The sequence below is a fragment of the Oxyura jamaicensis genome, chromosome 7 (assembly GCF_011077185.1).
Source record: "Oxyura jamaicensis isolate SHBP4307 breed ruddy duck chromosome 7, BPBGC_Ojam_1.0, whole genome shotgun sequence".
Taxonomy (NCBI): Eukaryota; Metazoa; Chordata; class Aves; order Anseriformes; family Anatidae; genus Oxyura; species Oxyura jamaicensis.
The window spans coordinates 9,454,238-9,476,518 of NC_048899.1; the positions used below are offsets into that span (position 1 = coordinate 9,454,238).

Here is a 22,281-nt window from a genome sequence, read left to right on the forward strand (position 1 = left end):
CGGGGCGGCGCGGGAGGTGTAGTCCTTGTGCCGCCGCTCTCCGCCCTTAGAAAACTACAGTACCCGGCGGGCCGCGGGACAGGCGGCGTTAGGCCGGGTGAACCCCCCTCCGCGGGGGGGGGGGGGCTCGCCTTGCTCCGCGTTCCCTTGCGCTGGGCAAGGCCCAGGGGGCGGCGAGGGGCTCGTCGGGCGGCTCCGGGAGGCCCCAGACACCGGAGGAAGCCGAGTGCTGCCCGGCGCCGGGATGTGCCCCGCCGGCGGCGGTAGGGCCGACCCCCGGGCTCCCAACGCCTGCCGCCTGCTGGGCCGCAGGGCCCACGGCTTCTACGCCAGGGATGCGGGGGTCGCCCTCAGGAAGAACATGGGGCTGCTCAGGAGCCTCATCTGCCAGGTATCGGGGCCGCGCAGGTGGCTCACAAGTCTCTGGGTCACGCCAACTTTTTTTGGGGGAAAAAAAAAAAAAATGGAATTTTGCTGAAGAGAGGGAGAAATGGTTAAATTTATTTCATGAGACTCAGACCTAGAAACATACATAATACTGTGCTGTACAGAAACGGGAGAAGCACCTGTATATCTAATGCTCCTACTACATAGAAACAGTCATGTTAGATTTTATATCGCATATTTCTTACCCTAACATGGCTTAATATTAAATTTGCAATGCTTAAAGGAGCATCAGTGTTGAAATTGAATGAAGTTCTCACAACAAAATAAGATAATCGGCAGAGGTCCTCAGGTAAACATAACCCTGAAGTGTCAGTGAAATTTCTTACAGAAAAATAGAAATTAAACCACTTACAGATTAAATTTGATTTTGTTAACTGATAGAAACACATTGAATGTGATTGTATGGAAGTGAACTGGCAATTGTCTTCTACCTGAAAATTCATTTATTAGAAGTCAGGTAAAGTGGCCGCTTAAGCTACTAGATCTAGGGGCATGCAAGGGTTATTGAAATAGAAATGAGTCTACCTGTCTCTAATTCACACAAAACACTTTTTTTTTTTTTTTTTTTTTTTTTTTTTGTAGGGCTGAAACCTTTGTTAGTGATACAGAGCTATTGACGTCTGTAATGCACACAAGTAGCTCTATCAATGTGAGTAGTTTATCCCATTAACGTTTCAGGTTCTTTTTGCAAATAACTGTATAAACAGTCTTTTCTACCTTTCACACAACTCACCATGAGCAAAATGGAATCAAGTTCAGTAAATTTAATTACATACAAAAGAGATTTATGTGCATACTTACACATTGGAGGATTTTATCCTTGATTGAAAAATTTTCCATTAAAATTGCCAGTTTTAATGCAGACAGGTTAATGACAAAATATTCATTGCGCGTGCTGTCCATAAGCTAATAAAAAGAGGTTTTAATTTAGTTCTTAGAAAAGAAAAATCTTCCCTAAAAGATCTTTGGATTTGGTTTAAAAAAGAATCCTTTATGTAGTCAGCAGGAAAGGTTCATTTAAATTATTAAGCTGAGGGAACTAAGTATTTTCCCGAAGTATAATTTGTTACAAACTGTTGCAACCATTGTCTCTTTCAGGAAAGTACTACATTCAAGAATGTTTGGACGACTCATTCTGCATCTCCTATTGCTTATGAAAGAGGAAGAATTTACTTAGACAACTACCAGTGCTGTATTAGCAGGTAATAAATTTACAATTAAAAGTTACCCCAGCTTATAGTTTTAATACTGTGATGCTGTTTTTTAGAAATGTAGCTAACTTTGCTCATCCAAATAGTCCTTATGAATTGAGTGGAATGTACTTATGAGCAAAAAATAACTGGATACATAAATCTTTGTTAAATTACACTGAAATTCCTTTGTCTCTTAATGTGACAACTGCGTTAGTGAAGAAAAGCTTTTGTGTGTATGCTGTGTAACTTTAGGTTTCAAGTGCACTTTGGGGGTTTCAGATGATCAGCATTTTAGGATTTTGCACTAAAAAGACAAATAAACCGTAATTCCCTTCTTTGTGATCCAGTAACCAGCAGCGTGCTGGTGTGAATGTGTCAATGCATCACAAAATCAGCCTTTGTAACCGGATTGGTATGATGTCTACAAACTCTTCATTAAAGAAGTAAATTATTGTTCATACAAAGGTGCAAGGTGCTGAGAACTTGCTGCTTTTAATGCAAGTTGCAGATCAGTTCACTGCTCTGATGTACAACTCTCCTATTCCGTGAACTGCTGCAGAGGCACAGCTCAGAAACCACTCAGCACAGGGCAGGATAGAGGCTGGGAAGTCCCGGTTACACCAGTCCTTGTCCTTGCTCCTTCTACTTGTGAGGGAAGTAGTGAGGACTGGGAGAGCTGTGTTGCTAAGCTGTGGTCAGAACAGTATTGAGACATTGTAATATGATACGTAAAAGACAAATTATTTTGTTGGTGTAAACCACTAAGAATTAAATTAGTCTATGGTTTGCTCATGGTAGAGATAGAAATCTTACCCATGTTTCATTCGCACATTGTTTCAATGCCTTCCAGTACTGGGGTAGCTTGTCTAACGCCTTTCAAGGTTTGTCTTTGTTTCATCCTCTCACTAAGGGGAAAACTGTGCACCCTATGAAGATTTTATTCTAGTAGTATTTTTTTATATAAATATTTGTACATGATGCCATGCCTTTATACTATGAAAGGCAACACTGAAAGTGCCTCAGGGGAAGGTTCCAGGATAATCCATAGTTTCTGGAATATGCTTTCTTTATAATGTCTACTTCGAAAGTAAGAACATTACTATTAACTGTAACTTTAAAAACTAGGAAAGGTTAGGTTTTAGATATTACTTTACACTAATATTGTTTATTTTTTTATTTATTTTGAGAGCAATTTGAGATTAATTATTAGCCTAATATTAAGCCTAATTATTGGGCTTAATTTGAGAGCAGTATTTACAAAGGAAAAAAAGGTACTTAGATTTCTGACTTGCCTAAAGAGACAGGATTTGCAAAAGTGGAAAAAGTGTATTAAATGACTTGTTGATAGAAAGTAGTTTATAAAATAGACTAATGATTAGCAATCATTTTCCTCCAGCATTGCCCAAGAGCCAAGAATACTTTATCAAAAGCCAAAGTGTCCCAAGTCAGAAAAAATAGAAGATGCTTTATTATTGGAATGCCCACTGGTAAGATTACTCTTTATTAGACCATTGTTGTGGAAAAACAAATTAATATCTTTCAGTGGAATCAATTTAGAGCATTCTTTTCCTGTGAACTATTATTGTCAACATTTTTTTGGAGTTGAATCATTTAACTTATGTTTATTTTGAGAGAATGTTTAGAGGTATACTTCTCTGACTTTCTCAACAGTGCATTTGAATGCTTCTTCGTGAACATCTGTAGAAGATTTTAAAATCAGTGCTGTTGCCTTTATGCTTATGCAATTCTAATTCCTTACAACATAAATTCTGTTTTAATCTATTATTTATTTTTGAGTTAGCATGGACAATAGATGGGAGTTTGTTTTCACAATTCATGTAGGCATTTTCCATTGAGTAGGGTAAAGAGAAGAAGGCAAAGTATTTCTTCATTCATGGGTTGTTCTGTTTGGTTTGAATCTTCTGATTCACTTAGTGGAATTTTTAGGTATTAACATTTAGACTATACCCTGCTGGGATGTAGTCTGGAACATATGAGGAAAAATAAATGAAAAACGCAAACAGAAAAACCACGGGATTTCTATATTGTTCTTTGCAGTGCCTATGGTACAGCAATATTGTGCAATTTGAATATCTTTTAGTTCAAGCTGAAAACTCTGTTCATTGCTATTACAGGTGGATTTTCCATTTGATTTCAAGCAAACATTTTTTTTCATATCTACAAAATTGTGACACATTTGATGCCAAGCAGTTAGACTTACAATCCTTTGTCTTCATGGGGTGATTTGTTGTTCTTAGCTTTTCTGAAGCAACTAATGGTTGCCATATAATTTTGCAGTTTCATAAGAAAAGGTCCTTATGGTTACTCATATGGTATTGATATAACTTAGTTCTAACAATTTAATTTGAGCACATAGAGGAAGAGGCTGGTCTCCTTAGACCGTAGAGAACACTTCCATTCCTCAAGGGTTTTTTCACTTGTGCACTGTCCATAGAGACTAGGAATATTAGCCCCACATTTGAGGTGCCAAAAATAAGCATCGTGAGGACCATCCTCAGCAGTTCCTGTTGAGTTACCTTTCAATTCCTGTTGAGTTACCTTTCAATGACTTATTTTGCAATACTTTAATAGTTCTCTCTTGAAGTTTGGTATCAGTTAGATGAATAAGCAGTTATACTTCACTTATGCAAGGAAAGGAAGTTTTAAACAACGTGTTTTCTAGAAAAAGTAACTACCTTCCAAAAAATATGACAACAGATTAGTTATGTAATAGTCAGCAATTTAGCACAGACATGAGCTCAGAGATCCAGTTGTGATTAGGAGGAAGCTTTCCACCTTTAGTTTTTGAGGAGTATGTATACACTTTTGTTTTCTTGTTACTACGTTAAAATGTTACGTATATTCCTGGTACAAACTTCTTTCTGATAACCTTTTTGTTATGTAGGGGGAAATGCTTCCAAATCCATCAGACTATAAATCTTCCCTTCTAGTCTTGACAGCACAGAACTGGCTTCTGCGTCTCTCTGCTGACAGTGGGGAAATACTGGAAAAAATATACCTTGCGGGCTCTGGCTGCAAATTCAGGTATTAACATTGGCAAGGGTTTATGTAACTCACCATCATTAGCACTAAGCTGGAGAAAGGGAATCATGTTTATTTTGCAGTATATTAAGCTGTTCAATTTCTGCGCATTCAGAAAGTATTGTTTTATAGATAATATATGCCTGGGGAACGGCAACATCTATAACATTTAGGCAAAGTATGTAAAAGTAATTTTTTTATTGGAGGAAATTTGCACCAAATACAGAGCAGAAAAAGGGTGAAATCCCAAATTCCTCATCAAGCTTCACCCTGTTTTCCCAGATCCTTTATTGCTGCTGGTCATTGAACGTGGTGGAAATATACTACCTTCGAAACACTCCCTGCAGATCAGAGGAATCGTAGTTTTGGGAGTTTTTGGAGTGAAAGACAGCTCATAAAACCTTAGGTACCCACTCATACATATCCTATGGTTGACTAGAGGTCTATTTGTCCAGCAGTTTTCCTGGAGAACTGTTCCTGCACTCTGTTTTCTTTAGAAGAATTTCAGCAGCTAAAGTATCATGGTCTCAAATTTGGTATCAAGTTCCACAAAAGCCACAAAAAACAGGCTACTATTTGCTTTTCTCTGACAATTTTATAGCCGTTAATATTGCAATAGACACATACCAGGAGAGGACCTTTAAGAACTATAAAACAAACTTTATAAAGCATAAGAAAAATATGTTTAAAAGTTAAAGTAAGCAGTTTTAACTTCTCTGTAGGGTATCCATTTTGTTCTTTAAAAGCAGAGCAGTTACTGCTTCTGGCAAAGAGCATGTTTTTTTCAGTTCTCACAAGTAATGATCTTCTTTAGACTGAAGGATAAAAAAGCAGTGATTTGTGAAGGGAAGGAAAGAAAGAAGACAGTGAATGTTGATATTTTCTAAAGTTTTCTCACAATCCTGTTATGGAATAAGCCATTCCTGGTATCTAGTTCTTTGGCTTTTGCATTATTGCAAAATCTGCATAGTTACAATAGGTTATATTTTACATGAAAATTATTTATTATTTAAATTTTATTAATGGATTTTACAATGATTAAGATAGGCCTTCCTTGTCACAAATAGGTACCTCAGCTGGGATACTCCTCAAGAGGTAATGGTTATAAAGTCAGCTCAGAATAAGCTGCCTGCAGCATCACGGCAGGTAAGTTTGTTGAAAAACTTTAATTTTTACAAAATCAAGAAATTTACAAGGACAGATATGGAGACGTTACACTTTGTTACTATAGTAGAAGATGATGATGTTCTACTGCTAATAAATGCCTCAAGTATAACAACTATATTCAATATTGTTCCTTCCCAGGCAGGTATCCAACAGTCTGTACTATTCCATCTTGCTGTATTCCAAGTATTACCTCTTTCCTTTATGGGAATGCTAGAAATAAACAAAAAGGTAAGTTCAGTCTATACCGTAGTTATATGAGAGGCCAGATATAGCCAATTGTCCCAGGATTTTGGAAGTCTTACTTAATGTTTTGGACGCTATTTTTTTAATTAGCACTAATGCTCTTTTAGTGTCTGGTGGTTGTGTTGGGGGAAGATTAATAATTCCAGAAGAGAAAATGCAAATGCGTAGTTACTGCATTACTTCTTGATGTGTAGGATTTCAGAATTCACTTAAAGGAATTATAAGAATTGGAGAACTGTAGAGTGTTTTTAGAGTTCTTTTTACCTCTTTAAAGATAGATATGCTTCTGATCAGTTCCTAGTAATGGCCTATGAATTCTGTATACAGTTACAAATGTTTCAAACTTGAATTATCATTGATACTGGGTGGCAAAATATAAATATGTGTATTGATTTACGAATCAAGAGGAAACAAGCTTTCTGAGGTTGGTTTGTGACCTGTAAGTAAGTGTATACATTAGGCGACTACAAGCCAGATTACAAGTTTTAGTGCTCTGCTGAAAAAATATGTTTTTTAGTAATTAGTATTTAGGACTGGAAAATATAAATCTTACCAGTATCAAGGATATTCTCAATCTGCTTAAGAATGGCATGCTGGATTCATCATGGTTATAGCAGGCAGAATGTAAGAAAAAAAAGTACTTATTCCACTGGGGCCGTGCTCATCATTGGAGTAATTGTTACAACTAGGAATAAGATCAGGGTAGAATTTGGAATTTGAGAGTACACCCAGAAGAGGAAGCAACCAGCAAATGCAATGCCAAACCTGATACGGATCAGTGGGATGTAACTGTTTTGTTACAGTTAATGATTACTCTTGAAGACTGCAGAATGAACCCAAAGCAACAGCTTTGCTGAGATGGTATGCTACAATAAAGTCTAATTTCAGACTAGAAAGGTCTCAAGGATAGAAATGAGAGTTGGGGGCTGGGAGACTATTAAAGTTTGGGTCTGGCACCTTAAGCTAACAAATGCACTGAGAAATTAATGTAAGACTGAAAAAAGACAAGGTCTAAGGGGTGAATTTACCTTTCAGGAACAAACTGATCACTAGATCATTCATACAGTTAGGAATGAGGAGTATTCCAGCTTTGGTTTTATTTTCTTGAATTACGTTTATGCCTGTTTTAACCTTAATTTAATTGCTTTTTGTACAGTGATTCTGAATGAGAAATGAGAACTCTAGTCTTCCAAACATCTCAATATAAAAAAAATACCAACTTTGCATGTTGTTATTCATTAAATATTAAGAACTAGTTTTTTGTTGTTTCTCTTTTTAGTGGAGATGCTCTAAGCAGTAGCACAAAGGAATACTTCATAATCATTAAAAGGGTAATCAGCTTCACATGTATGTGACTAATTTGAATTCAGAGAGGATCCTGTATTCTGTGACAGCTGGATAGTGTAGTTTTAGTACAGCTGTACACAGTCATGGAGCCATGATTAGACTGGTATTTTACCCTGGTGATGAAGAAAGAACAGACGATACGAAATCAGTTCTTTTAGATTGAACTGTTAGTTTTGCTATCGACTTCCTGTGGGATGCTAGGTAATAAAATCTATTCATCTCTTGTAATAACTGGGTAATATGATAAAAAGACATAATGAGAACTAATTAGAGAATAAATGTGCTTGCAGAATATGACTTACCTAATTCCAGGTGTTATTGCAGTGCAAAGTATTACAGAAACTCAGCAGAATAGATGAATTACAGAAACATTCTTAAACTAAAACACTGGTCGTAGGTTTTGGTCAGAATCAAAAAGGAAATTGATTGCATAATTAAGTATGTAATCTCAATATTTTGCATTCCCTCAATTATTTCTTCTTTAATATAATATTTTTCTTTTCCTTTTTCCAGATATTTGGTAATAGTGTTACAGACGTTGATGTTTCTAATGGAATCCTGATTGTAATGTATAGCATGGGACTGGTCAGGCTCTATAGCTTCCAGGCCATCACTGAACAGGTAATGCAAAAGTTTTCATACAATCCATGCTATTTTGTGGCAACAAATCATTAATAGTCATGTAATGCCACACAGGAACATAGGGATTGTGTCAAAGGATAGAGTTCTTGCCTAAATCTATTTACAATCTGAATATACAAATGGATGCACTATCAGAAAATTCTCCTCACGCTAGCCACAGGTTGCAAAGCAGGAGAAACAGAGTCAAGCAGTCATTTAAACACATGTAGAGAGGAGTTCTGTAAATGCTAGACCAGGGTGTGATGCTTTTTATATACATGGTCTGTAGTTACAGTAGCAAATGCTAAGGGTAGAAAATGATGGGCATGGAAGATTTTTTGATCTGAAACTGAGCATCAATGAGACTTTTACATTTGTCTTCTTCCTATAAAGAATCAGATGTTAATTCAAAAATAAGACTTAAAGCAGCATCTAACAAGATCAGGAGTGCAGCAGGAATGGAGCACTAAAATCAAACAGCAAATAAATATCCATCAGTAAAGCTGAATTGTTCTGCATTATTTTAGTTCATGGAACAGCCGCTTGATTTGGGATGTGAATTCAACTGGAATGGTCAAGTGGGAGTTGTAGGAAAGTATCCATTTGGTCTTCCGTGTAACATTAAAATAACAGGTATTTATGATCTTTGTATTATCTTGGCTTACATGGTTTATTTATGACTATTTTTAGCAACAAGAACATTAAAATTACTGTCTTTAGATTGTGCTGCTATGCTTCTGGTTTTTCGTTACATCAAAAATGTGCTTTGCTTTACTTGTAATTACAAGAATTAATTAAATAGGACCCAACACAAAATGTTCCATGATTTTATGATTCTGTGACTTGCCTAGAAAATTAGTACAGAAACTAGCTATTTGAAAAACTTCATAAGCAACACATAAAGTGGAAACACCTTCCTTATTTCTGAGACACAGCTGCTCCTGGGAAAGAGGAAGGGCTGGGACAACTGTTAGTAACACCCAAAAACTGTATATAGTACATAAGCAAAAGGTGTCAAAGGAAGTTTAATCTGACTTGAAGAGTCAGAATTCAATGAGACAGAATATAACTTGTCCAAGTTGCATTTTGATTTTTCTAATTGTTGGAAATGTGCCAGTTTCAGTAAAGTTAATTCCCGAGGAGAGAAGAAATCATCTCTTAAAAACAATTTATATGCCTTAAATCACTAACTTTTGAATGTTCTGCTTAATAATTACTTTAACTTCTTTGAAACCAAGCATTCACTTCTGTTGGTGCATTGGAGATTAGAATTTGATATTACGAATCTTAATAATTGACTAAAGTCTGAGACTTCCTGTGAAACATTTTTTCCTTTGAAAATACACTTTCAAAACTCAACTGAGGCACTTGAGAGGGGGAAGAAAAAGCAGGTTTCACCAAAATCAAATAATGCACGCTTTCTTTCCTTAAATTTTTGAATGTTTCTGTATTAAATGGCTTTCACAGGAGACTATCCCCATAAAATGCTTTTGATCTTTATGTTCACAAACAGTATCATATAATAGGATACAAAACAGATTTACATAAACTTGAGGAAATATAGACAAAGATAAAATGCAGACGTAGTTAAAGCTTTCAGTTATAATGCAATGTTTTATCAAAACAGAGTGATAGGTTGCTATAGTTGATGTCTGAGGTTCTGCAAAAAGAAATTTCTCCTCATTTTCCTCTCTGCTAAACCACAATTTAATGGCCCTATGGAAAACATGCTGTGGGAGCTTTAAAAGGAAGCCTGTTCTAGATATGTTCTCATGTCTTACAGATCATTATAGTTTTTAGTTTTGGTATTTAAAACCAATGTATTGGGGAAAATATTTTTGATCTTGAATCGCATTCAAGAATTTGTGGTTAGGAAGTTCTGAACTTAGGACAAACATTTACCATGGCTGCTGCTTGCAGATAGTTGCATTCCTGTGGTTTTTGAGCTTTTTTTTTTGAGAATGAGATGGCTGGCTGACTCTTCAGTGTAATGTAATGCTCCAGTGAGTGAGATTTTAACAGTTTCAGAGTTTAAACTTGTATTTACTGTAATTTAACTGTTCATAATTTTCCTGCTTATTTAGTACTAGCTTCCCTACAGAAATTGCCAGAAGGGATGGCAATTAATACGGTGCTATTTTTATGGTGCATTAGGTACCCAAGAGGAAGTACAGAGAGATCAAAACACATAGGTTACTATGTACCTACCACAACCTTTACAGCTATTGACTGGTAAGAAAATTGATTTTGGTCACAGTGGAAAGAATGGAAAATGTAGCTATAAATCTTCATCGTATCACTTTCTGAATGTCCAGAACTTAAAATTATAGCTTGATTTATTATTTTATGATTCAGTAATTTAAAAAAAAAAAAAAAAAAAAGAATATATTCCGCTCACTTTCTTTTTCCACAACTTATTAGAACAAATACATGTTAGTGCTGCCAGGAACAACTTCGTGGCTTATGCTTGAATGAGACTGGAGAGTTCTAAGGAAACGAACAAAGAAGCTCAAGTGGAGACTGAAAACTTGAGATGCTAGGGAAAGGACTCAGGAACAATGAGAATAGGAAATGTTGAGCAACAAGAACAAGTGACACATAACAGGAAAGAGGGAGTTGAGGCAGCAGAGTCACGCTATTGCCGTGGTTTAGGTGATGATGACCTTGCAGTGTTTTGCCAAATGAGCATAAAAAGAAAGGCGTATCTTATGAGCAGCCTATACTGCTTAGGATTGCTGTATTACTGAAAGCCATTTAAATCTATAATTTAGTCCATCCACCAGAATTTTCGAGGGACCTTTTTATTTTAAATAAAGAATATATATAGTAAGTCTATGGGGTAAAATGTTAACAAGTTTTCTTGGCCTGTTTTTCATTGTCTGACAGATTTTAATAAATGCAGGTCCTTTGCATATGCCTCCATCCTCAACATTCTCCACGTTTTCTGCAGCTGCTTGTTTTCATACACTATATATTTTGTTATATCTCACATAGAGTTTTCCATTTCCTATAGTCCAAAAAACAACTAGAAGACAGCCACTCTCCAGCTCAGGAAAGACTTCCTTTCCATGGACAGTAAAGTGATTCCTTTCAATCTAAAGGGCTAAGTTCTTTGAAATATGGATGAAAGAAAAAAAAGGAAGCACTATATAAACCCAATTTCTGATGTCGTATAAAATCTTGGCACTGTCAGGGTCTGGTTAATTAGCTGGACTAAGCAGGGCAAGGACAAGTCAAAATTTTTGTGAGACCTTTGGAACAAAAAAAAAGTCAAGATAAGACCCTTGTTCTCATAGTAATTCAGCTTGGGTATTTATGTTCTTCCTGTTTAAATGTCCATGCTAATTACAGATTTTCTCCACACTGTTGTCCCCCCTTCTCCCCCCCTTTTTTTCAGCACTTCTCTGTTCTATTAATGAGAGATTTTTTTTTCAGTTTAAAGTTAATGCAGTCATAGCAGCTGTAGAAATTGCTTTTATTTAGCTATTTGATAAAAGTTATAAAACTGTACAGAGTACATTTCTTTTCAAGATGCTTCTGTCACTTAGTACACAGAAGACCTGTAGGAATGGCATATTCACAGAATCACAGAATTTCTAGGTTGGAAGAGACCTCAAGATCATCGAGTCCAACCTCTAACCTAACACTAACAGTCCCCACTAAACCATATCCCTAAGCTCTACATCTACATCTATTGTATCTCTGTAATTTATCCCAACTGAACTGAAGGGAGAACGACATTTCTTTTGCTATGAATTACAAGAATTCTTTAATGTTGTTTATGAACTCAGCTACAGATTGAATTAATTGTGGTCCACACTGTTTTGTTGGATTACGTAAAAGGAGAAGGAACACTTGGATTCAGGTATCTTTCTCTGTTTATTTCTGTTATTATGATTGCTGCTGGTAGCCTGTTTCCATCTGTTTAGCACTTTTTTTCTCAAGAGAATAGTGACCCTTTCAATATGTAATTTGATCTGTTCTTAAGTCCACTCTCATTCAGATGAGATGAATTAATTTTAACTGTTTGCTAAGTCTTTACTTATGCAGCTCATTTGAAGTGAAGTAAGTCAAAGATAGAAGAGCAGTTTGGCATGAAGATCTGAGAACTCAGTAACTTAGAACTGTAATTTAGAACTGAAAGCATCAATAGAATGATGGTTGTTCTGCTACTAATGGTCTTAACATTACCCAATATTTGCAGATACCCCACCTTTGCTATTTGAAGCATCTTCTCTGGAGAATGCATTTCAAATTGGAGGTTACCCTTGGCATTATATCATCACACCTAACAAGAAAAAACACAAAGGAGTCTTCTACATTTGTTCTCTGAAAGACAATGCTTTGGTAATATATTCAGGTAGCAGCTTCTCTGAAATGAATCTGTTATCACGTTTGTTCTCACCTCTCCTTCTGAGTAGTGATTGAAGTAACAAGGTCCTTCTTTTCTACTGTGGCACTCTCACAGGGATCACCCCACATTGTTGTATCTGCTATCCAGTGAAGTCACGTTTTCTCCTGAATTAGTGTTGCTTCTGTGATTTCCTTAGTTCCAATACAATCATAGCACTGCCAGTGCTACGTAGCACTGTATTCCCATCTTTAAAGGCTCAAGCAGAATCTCGTACCTGATTCCTTGCATGGTAACATCTTAATGCGCTTTTGACTGTTCAGCCTACCAAGTGGCTTGATGAAAGAAACATTTTATGTTTCAAGAAACTGCAGAATAAGTTTCCGAAATGTTTGTGGTTTATCCTTGATTTGTACCTTCTCTCTCTCTTTGGAAAGACTTTATTACACAGCTTAATCCAGCATTCCTATTTATTTATTTAATGTGCTGTTCCTCATATATTCTTTTGTGTGAGCTTACCATCTCAGGCTTTATTTTGGATCTGCTTTTGACTTGAAGATACTTCTGTAGTATAAGCAGCTTCTGGCCTCTTAGTTCACGATTCTTCACTAAAAAACTTCTCATCGGTGAATGTCCTCATTTCTTTTACTAGCCTGATTGAATCAGTGATCCCTCTCCTATCACTTTTTATCTTCAAAACATCTTTCACAACCATAGCTGAAGATTCGTTTTGATTCAAAGGGACTTGGGCAATCCTTTCTCAACTGTTGTTTTTTTTTTTCCTATGTGGGTACATGATTTGAAATTTTGAATGATTAGGTTAGCTAAATTTAACAGAAAGTACCTGCCAAAATCCCACAATTTTGACCATTTTGCTGCTGAAATCACAAGCTATCCCAGGCTTACACATTCCACAAATACTTGCACAAAAGAGGCTGAGTCTGAGGTGTGATGCACAAGTCCAAGTTTGTACTAATGCTTTTCTCATGTCTTCACACAACACGTGTCAATACTTTTCTCATGCTTTTCTCATGTCTTGACACACAAATTGCTATAATTGTTTGAGTGTTTGCAGAATGTTGGGTAAATCTTAATATAGTATAGTTTTAGGAGAGGTAGGACCACGTATAATCATGGTACAAGGCCATTGCTCATTGCGTATTTAAAAACTGTTGAAACTGTTCCATGGAATATCCATGAGAATTAGAACTGAGTCTTTTATTATTATTATTATTATTATTGATGTCCACTGCCATCCTTTCTGATCTTGTTTGTCAGCAATATTTATAAATCTTCAGAGGAGTGTGGAGAGGAGCTGAGTATTTCCTCTCTAAATTGGATCTGTGAGACTTCAAGTATAATAATCTAAGCTTTCCCTTCCTTCTTCAGGCAAAAAATGGCATACAGGATATGAAATGCTGCTCACTGGAACCTGATTGGATGTATTTCCATCCAGATATGTCGGGCAGAATAATCCATGTGGGACCAAATTTGATAAAGTATGACCCTTTTTTTCTTCAAATTTTACTTAACTGCATAACTGCATAAATTCAGTAGTTTGATGATTTGTGGGCAAAAGCACTGTCATCAGCTCCTAGAAAGTGGAAAAATTATGAATTTGTCAGAACTGGGAGTCCTGGTAGAAACACCTGCAGATTTCTACATGAGTGTGGGCTTTGGCAGTCAACACTAGATTATGATATGGAAAAAAATCCAGGACCACTGTGTTAAAAATTTCATTGACACATGTAAATTACAAAAATAGTGTGTTTCGATTTCAGTTATTTGTTGGTTTGAAATATAACTTTTAAAAAATATATATATAAATATAGAATATTTGTTGCAGGTGGATTTCAATGCATGACTGATTTTGTGATTGCTATTTCTTTTACAGAGTCTTGAAGCTTAAGGAAGTTGAAAGTAATTCAGACCAAACTGAAATTTCAGAAGACTTTATAATTGTGGCCAACAGAGAAGAAAATTGTGTGAGTTTAACAGGAATTTCTGATGTCTGAAATCATTGTGCATGATTTTGAGCAATACAAGGGGTTTTTATGTATAGTAGTAATATAGTGTGTAGTAGTAATATAGTGTTTTATGGGCATAATTCAAAGCTTTTTGAAGGATATTCCTCATCTTCACTGGACTTCTATTAAGCTGTAGGAAAGAAATTTTGAAAACAAATTACATTTTCTGGATAGTTTTTTGAATCCTCAAGTCTTAAGTTCTCAGCATTCTTTATGATGTGTAGTATAACTATGTCACTGATGTAAAACATACAGAATGGCAACACATTTCCTTCAAATGAAGGTGTTAGGAAGGATAATTTTGTGCATTTCTGGTGGTCTGATAACTTGATAATACAAATGCTAGAAATGTTTCAAGTCATGTAACTTAGGTGTAAGTCTTTATAGAAACAGAGACAGCACATTGCTTCAAAAAGTCTGACTCTTCCTGGCTATTCACACTGGTCACTCCCTTGTGACAGGTTTGGCATTCATGTAACCCCCAGTAAGCCAATTCAGTGCAGCAGAATACTAGAAGATAATTCAGGGACCAAAAAAAAAAAAAGCATCAGTTGCTCAGAAGAGTGCAGAAACATAGAACCAAGCGGCAAGGGGATGATCTGAACCTTTGATAGAAATGAGCTGTTAAATCACCTCGGTTGTTTCATGGTATCTTTTAGATTGTTTTTGTGATTTTTCTATCACAAATGTCAAAAAGCTCAAAGAACATTTTTAGTAAAGCCTGGAACTTTCATTTTGCTTCAGCATACAAAGTTATCCCTTATATAAAAGGAAGGCTTTTTTATATAGCTTATGAGTACTGCAAAGTCCCTGAGAGTCAGTGATATTAATTTTGAAGCTTTCTTAGAAGAAAAGTTTGTGTATTAAAAATCTGTACTAACTCAGGAGTAGTTCTTCTATTAAGTTCAGAAGGGATAAGCTTTATCTTCTAATGGCTTGCTTTTTTTTTTTTTTTTTGTTTTGTTTTGTTTTGTTTTGTTTTGTTTTTTTTGTTTGTTTGTTTTTTTGTTTTTTTTTGTTTGTTTTTTTGCTGGACCTTTTACTTTTGACCTCTGTTAAGACACTGGTAACCCCAGTTTTGAATATTTCTGGCATTAATGATGCCCAATGGAAGCAGCTTGTGGTGGTTTACGATGCTACTTTCCCCATCTTCTGGAATTAACTTTAGGAAGCAAATTGGTGGTGATTTAGCTGTCTTAATTCTCATTCCAGCATTTTAGCTCCAGTTGCTTCTGTTGTTCTAAAAATGCAGTAACTAAGAAACTTTGCCACCTCTATAGGATTGAGAACCTGTGAATATGAGTAAGATCAGTAGTGTCTCACCAAAGGCCACCACATTCATGAGCCCTCACAAAAAAGAGATGGTGGCAATAGGGCCATGTGTTGCTAATGCAAGATCCCAGAGTTTAAAGCAAAGTCAGAAAAGCAAAAGATGAGAAATAGATGTATTGTCAAATAGATATGAAGAAACCATGATGCTCTGAAGTCCTGAGCCATTATTTTCTTTTTCTCCAAAGGTGAACAGCTCTGTTACTGTAACAGCTTCTGGTCGAGTGGTGAAAACGCGTTATAACTTGCTGGATGATGACCCAGAACAAGAGGTAACTGATGCACTGAATAAAAACAAGTTATGGATTATTTAAGAAGTTTAGCTAGACAGAAGTCATTCCTGTTAGAGGTGCAGTGCCTATAACCATTAGTTGCATTAATCTTTGAGTTCTTTATCCATGTTTTGTGGCTGTCTTTGTCTTAACTTCAAAGCATCTCACTCCACCCTCTGCCTCCCACTTGTTTTCTCCATGGTTGGTGTTTGTTCTTTGGATAGTCTGTTTCTTTTCAGAACTGAGCCCCATGACACCGTCATAACTCCATGTGACTACAGTAGCACAGAAATTAAATGTTAATGTGATGAACCATTACTCTTCTTTCTATTCAAACACTTCCTTTAAGCATTTCTTCCAAAGTATTTCATGAACTGGAAGAAGCATATTTTTTCCTTGCTTTAAATAAAATACTAGAGGAACCAAGTCAATACAATCTAAATACCTAAACTATATTTTCCTCTATCAGCTACTTTGATTCGATTGCAGGAGAAAGTATTCAACGCTTCCTTCAAGTAACTGCTTCTTGAGAGTGAAAACACCACATGCTGTGTGTTGAGTCTTCACACACACAGCCCCTTCAAGAGGCTATGAAGAATATTTTGTAGCTTTCTATCCAGAGCTAGAATAAGCACAATGGTTAAAATTCATCAGTTTCTTGCAGTTATTTCTATTCTTTTTTTCTGAGGAAAAATATTTTATTGTCGTAAAAATACAGACGGTCCTCCAGGTCTGTAGTTCATTTCTATTCACCTCTTTCAACATAATAAAAATTACAGAGTCTGCACACTGTATTTTTTCTAGTTCCTGTATGTTATATATAAAATGCATCAATTTGTGCATTAAGAGTGTTCAAAACATCACTTTCTTCTCTTCCAATCTTAAGGAGGTTTGCTAAAATACATTAGACACCTTGTGCTGGGAAAGATGCCTGTTGTATATCAGGCTGGCAAAGTTTTCCTTATGATGCCAAAAGTCTTAAGAATTAGAATTTTTCCGAATCTTCTTTCGCCTGAAATAAATAGCTGTACAATTTAGGAAGAAGGGAATGTGAAATTAAGTTTCGTATATAAACTTGGTTTTCTTTTTTTCCTAAGACATTCAAAATTGTAGACTATGAAGATGAATTGGATTTATTATCTACTGTGGCAGTTACTCAAATAGGAGCTGATGGAAGAGCTCACCTTGACTTACACTGTAACGAGCAGGGGATTCTACTTAAGAGTATTCCATTACTGGAATCCTGGGATGTGGTGAGGAGAATTCCTTTTTTGCTTGTTTGCGTTTTTGTTTGTTTGTTTACGCTAACATTTCCCATACCTGTTTATCTACTGTTTTGGATTAATTTTTTGTTCAGATTTGAAGGAGATATATAAATTGTGTTGCCAATTGTTATGGATGAGATTTGCACAAAATACTAGTTGTGACTCTAGAAACGTAAGCATTGCATCAGAAAGTAGTTCATTTATCTGAAAATCTTCATGATTTGAAATCAGTATTTGCTGGTTGGTTGTGCTGTGGTTTTGTTTGCTCTGTTCTTCTTTAAGTCCTTCTGAAGTATTTATCAACTTGAATACTCATTCTCTGGCTAGTTACATCAGTTTAACTTTACAGCTTGTAAATAGTCTCATTAACTTAACTAGAACTACTCATACATAGTTAAGAATGGACCCCACTGTGCGTATATTTGGAGAGATGCAATGGTTCATATACTCCAAGTGTAGGTACTAACTTAGATGGTCTGAATTATTCAGCACCTTTGATGCCTCTTTTATCATCATGTGTATAGGCAAGTAAGGATCCTAACTTAATTCCAGTGCTTTAACTTGTGCTTAGATTCCTAAAATAAGCGTGTAGAAAACCTCTGGAAGTTTAAAAATTCTGTCCCTTTTCTGCAAGGGCAGACTGTGCCCCAACACAAATTTCCTGTCTGATCAGGGAGATAACACACACACATGGAAAATGGCACAGGCACGGTACTCTTAATAAGCTGTGGAAGTGGAGGCTGAAGTCGGGATTATTTTTCTCATTTCAGACTTACAGTCATGAAGTTTACTTTGATAGAGACACTGTGTTACACATAGAACAGAAGCCTAACAGGAGGTTCAGCTGTTACGTTTACCAAATGGTCGGTGATACTGCAAAAGAAGATGAATGCTCACGCCGTGAAAAAACAGAAAGAGTGTTTTGTAAAAAAGGAGGGAGAATTTTTGAATATATTTAAGACATAACTACAGCAACTTTCATTTGGATGTTATTTAAGGACTTCATACATATGAATTAGTCAGCTACTGTTTTTCCTTCAGTGTTTAATTTTAACATTTTGTACTTTTTATGAGAGGTTTTTTACTTCCTTTTTTTTTTTCTCTCTGACATTGTCCACTTGTTTGTAGTCCCTAGAGGCTTTTCATGTAAACACATGAAAGGTCATCATTAATGCTGGCTGCAGTATTTCTTGGTTCTCTTCAGCAACTGCATTGAAATATTGGACGTCAAGGAGAAAGAAGTAGATTTATTGATCGTCTACCACCTGCTGTGTTCTGTCTTACGTAGTTTTACCTATGCAACTTTAATATAGACTGTTAATTAAACAAAGTATGTAAAACCTGGATAGGATAAATTTTATGTGTAGTACGAAAATGGCAGTTACCATTAAAACACTTAAAATCCTTCTGTTGATTTTGTTTCACATAAAACCACTTGAGTTTGCTGGTTGTCTTTGTTTTGGTTTAAATAAATATGAATAAATGAGGCATGTTTATTGCCTTTTGTATATATATTTATTATTTTATATGTATAGATTGTCTAAAAAAGAAAAGACACTTTTCTGTATTTCCCCATATTTAGGTTCAGGAATTGTTCAGTCTGAGCCAAAGCTAGCATGCGTGCAGTATGTCTGATACATGAGAGTTCCATGTCATATACTCATTAAAAATACAAATGAACAAACAAAAAACAAGCAACCCCCAAGCTGTAGATTTCGTGGTCACAAAGTATGACCATGCAAATGACCAAAGGTGAAGTGACCAGATGCAAGTCAAAGATGTCCTCTGAGAGATTTAAGATAGTAATAAACAACACTAGAAATAAAGAGCAGCAGCAGCAACACTCTACTTGCATACTACCTTCAGAAAGTTTTCACTTAATATCCAGGAAAAGGCACATGTCCATTACGCTACTATAAGTATCAGGGAGATAAGAGGGCAGAAATTAATATGAATCTATAGGATCCAGCACTTAGACAGAAATTTCTGTTCTGAGTGTGTATGGGTTATTTGTCTGTAACTAAATTCCTTTCACTAGGAATCTGTCACGTCAGTCAATGATAACAAATCTAAACTACCTTACCATGGACAAGAAAAAATATAGCCTAAATGAAAAGTAAGGCTATAAGTAAAATTCCTTAATTATCGAAGTAATACAAAGAAAACAACTGCTTTCTTTTTTCAGAAACTCAAAAGTCTAACAGTAAAGGAAAATAGATAGTATAGTATTAGTATATAAACCGGAGAAAAGATTTTCCTCTCCTATTGTTTTCAACCTGTGTTCTTGGCATAGCACAACACTCCGCCTCTGTACTCCCCATTGTCCTCTGTCCTTACTCTGCAATCTTACCAACAGCTAATGACCAGAAGTTGACCACTTGGAGAAGAACGCTACAGAACTGTTTTTCATGATACTCCTCATCTCTTCTCTCCATCACTATTTTTGATGTATGCAAATTGTTTTATATAGCTAGTAACACAACTGATGAAATTTTACTGTACTGTTGACAAGTTGGATATTTTTATTAATAAAGAGCTACTAAATGAAAACAAGCTGATGAGACTTAAAAGATACTTAGTAAGGAAAAGTACAGTTGTCAGATGGTTGTGAATCATCTGTTTGGGGCCAGAGTAGATGGAGTGAAGCAGAAACACTGAAGCTATTTAACAGCTGATTTATTTCAAGAAAGGCACAGTAACCATTTTGTTAGCCTTCAGAAGTATCATGCAATCCTGAAAAAACAGATTTCAGAAGGGACAGCAGAAGTGGAAACTTTCCCAGATTGGGATAAAGCAGCGAATTTTATGGGAGACTTTTGCAGTTAATGACTATACCAACCCCACTACCGCCATGTGATATTTTTGACATTTTCATGACATAGTTTTCCATATTGATATTTCGTGATAATTTCTGTTGGATTGTTAAAACAGTTATTCCCAGAGCAAGACATTTACACTGCATTAGAGGATTGTTTATTAAGTAGTGCATGTTCTCTTCATGAAGATCAGCTTCAGCTTTCAAGATTCTGCTCTGCTTTCCAGTGACTTATTTTAAAGCTATTGTGGACCTGTGATAGCATGCTAAATCAACAGTTGTACGTAGGTGTCCATCTATTGAAAAATGCAGCAATTTATAGTGAATAAAAGTCAGCCTAGACTTTGATGAAGAAGATTATGGGCTTTGTGTAAGAAACAATCACTCTCTATACACAGTATGTTGCTAAACTACACATAATGGCAGATGTTCCATCATGGAGGGTCACACCTAGATGTTTTCATTCAGAAACAGGAGAGATGTTTCCGTTTAATTTAAAACACCTAAGTTATTTAAGAATTGAGAATCCAGAATGACTAGCCCTGAATACTTTCATGAATATACTCACAGCCCTACTTATAAATGGGCTAAGACACACCAGAGAATCTGAATCAGTTAATGCTTATGTGTTGTGCTTTTCAAGTTGTGAACAGCAGTGTTGACTTCCGTACCTATGCAAAGCCCCAGAGCATTCTAAAAATAAACTTTTATTTAAAAGGGAAGAAAATCCTGACCACAAACCTATAGTTTTTTACATTGCAAAGAATAACCCTATATCTGAACCAAACACAACTATCTGCATGCTTGTTGGCAGCCCACCTGAATCAACTTTTTATTTCAAATTAAAGCCTGAAACAAAATCAATCCACCAGAAAAAAGGTAGTACTTTTCTTTGCCAGGAGATATTATATGTAAGATGCCTAAGCATTTTTAGTCGCTGCTGGCAGAGCTGTACTACTATGTTGTGTCAAATTGATACAAAATCTGAATAAAGGCATTAGATCTGACCTGTAGAACTATGCTTTCATGTCCATATATTAGGAATGTAGAGAACTTTTTTTTTCTAATATAAACTAGGTTACTTAGAAATCTGTTACACAATCTGAATAATTCAGTACATTTAAGAGCGCCAGTATTTGTAAAGTTGAGAAATTCTGAGGATGCTATTGTGGTTTCCATTACAGAGATAAAAAATATTCTTGCCCAACATAATTACCTCTGTAAGCACCAAAGCAAATATTCTTGCCCAACATAATTACCTCTGTAAGCACCAAAGCATGACATTAGTACAAGAAAACAGAAATAAATTGCTCTGGAAAAAAAAAAAAAAAAAAAAAAAAAAAAAAAAATTCTTCAATATATTTTGTTTCCAATCTGTAGATTCACAAATTAAAATAAATAAAATAAAATAAAATAAAATTATCCTTCACAGGCAGTAGCTAACTGCTTTATTATCAGGAAACCCATTTACTGGTAGTTTTTTGATTTACAAAAAAAATGGACTGAGGAACTATTTGTGTGAAATTCTGCGTTCCCCTATTTTGTTTTCAGTGAGTACTTATGACTCATGCAGTGGCTTCCAGAGTCTGTAGATAAGGCCTCAAGTAATTAGATCAAATACAGTCAAAAGTAACTGGACTAAGTACATACTTTAAAAGATTGAAGCTGAAAAGCTCACACTTCCATTATTTTCACTAGCAGTAGATGCACAAGGAAAACATATATATATATATGTATGTTTACAAAAAGGTAAACATATACATATGAACTGTTACCATGAGTAGAGATTCTCAAATGTATTTTTTAAACATAAAATTGACGGGATCTTAAGCCATTCTTGCCAACATTCCCAATCAGGCAATCACAGACGCTTTCTGCATTTTCTACGTTTCTTTTTCTTCTCTTCTGGATATGTCCTGTTACTTTAACAGCATAGAATCTTGCTCATTTTATTTTCATTTTGCCTTTTCATTTCCTCTTGTCACTGAGGAAAATACCTTCTTATTACTTAACAGTAACTGAAATCACCAAAAACTCACCAACAAGAAACTTTTTTTTCCTTCTGGAACTGCAAGAGCTATCGCACATGATGGAAAAGCTTATGAACAAATTAATTTGCTTCCCAGTTATGATAGAGGTTGCTATTAGGAATATCTGGTAGA

At 35.7% G+C, this 22,281-nt stretch overlaps 1 protein-coding gene across 2 annotated transcripts; it reads left to right on the forward strand.

Moving 5' to 3' along the window:
* The first annotated feature begins 60 nt into the window (after positions 1 to 60).
* Positions 61 to 21,126, forward strand: DCAF17 (DDB1 and CUL4 associated factor 17). 2 transcript variants are annotated; one of them, XM_035332458.1, is made up of 14 exons: positions 61 to 391; positions 1,546 to 1,649; positions 3,037 to 3,127; positions 4,546 to 4,685; positions 5,750 to 5,828; positions 5,988 to 6,077; positions 7,953 to 8,060; positions 8,588 to 8,693; positions 12,265 to 12,407; positions 13,801 to 13,910; positions 14,306 to 14,396; positions 15,956 to 16,039; positions 17,137 to 17,292; positions 18,887 to 21,126. In XM_035332458.1, the coding sequence occupies exons 1-14, from the start codon at positions 245 to 247 to the stop codon at positions 18,917 to 18,919; spliced, it is 1,482 nt and encodes a 493-aa protein (XP_035188349.1). In that variant the 5' UTR covers positions 61 to 244; the 3' UTR covers positions 18,920 to 21,126. The 2 variants fall into 2 exon arrangements, with proteins under 2 accessions (XP_035188349.1, XP_035188347.1); XM_035332456.1 differs by lacking the exon at positions 18,887 to 21,126 and adding an exon at positions 18,075 to 18,792.
* Positions 21,127 to 22,281: the final 1,155 nt, after the last annotated feature.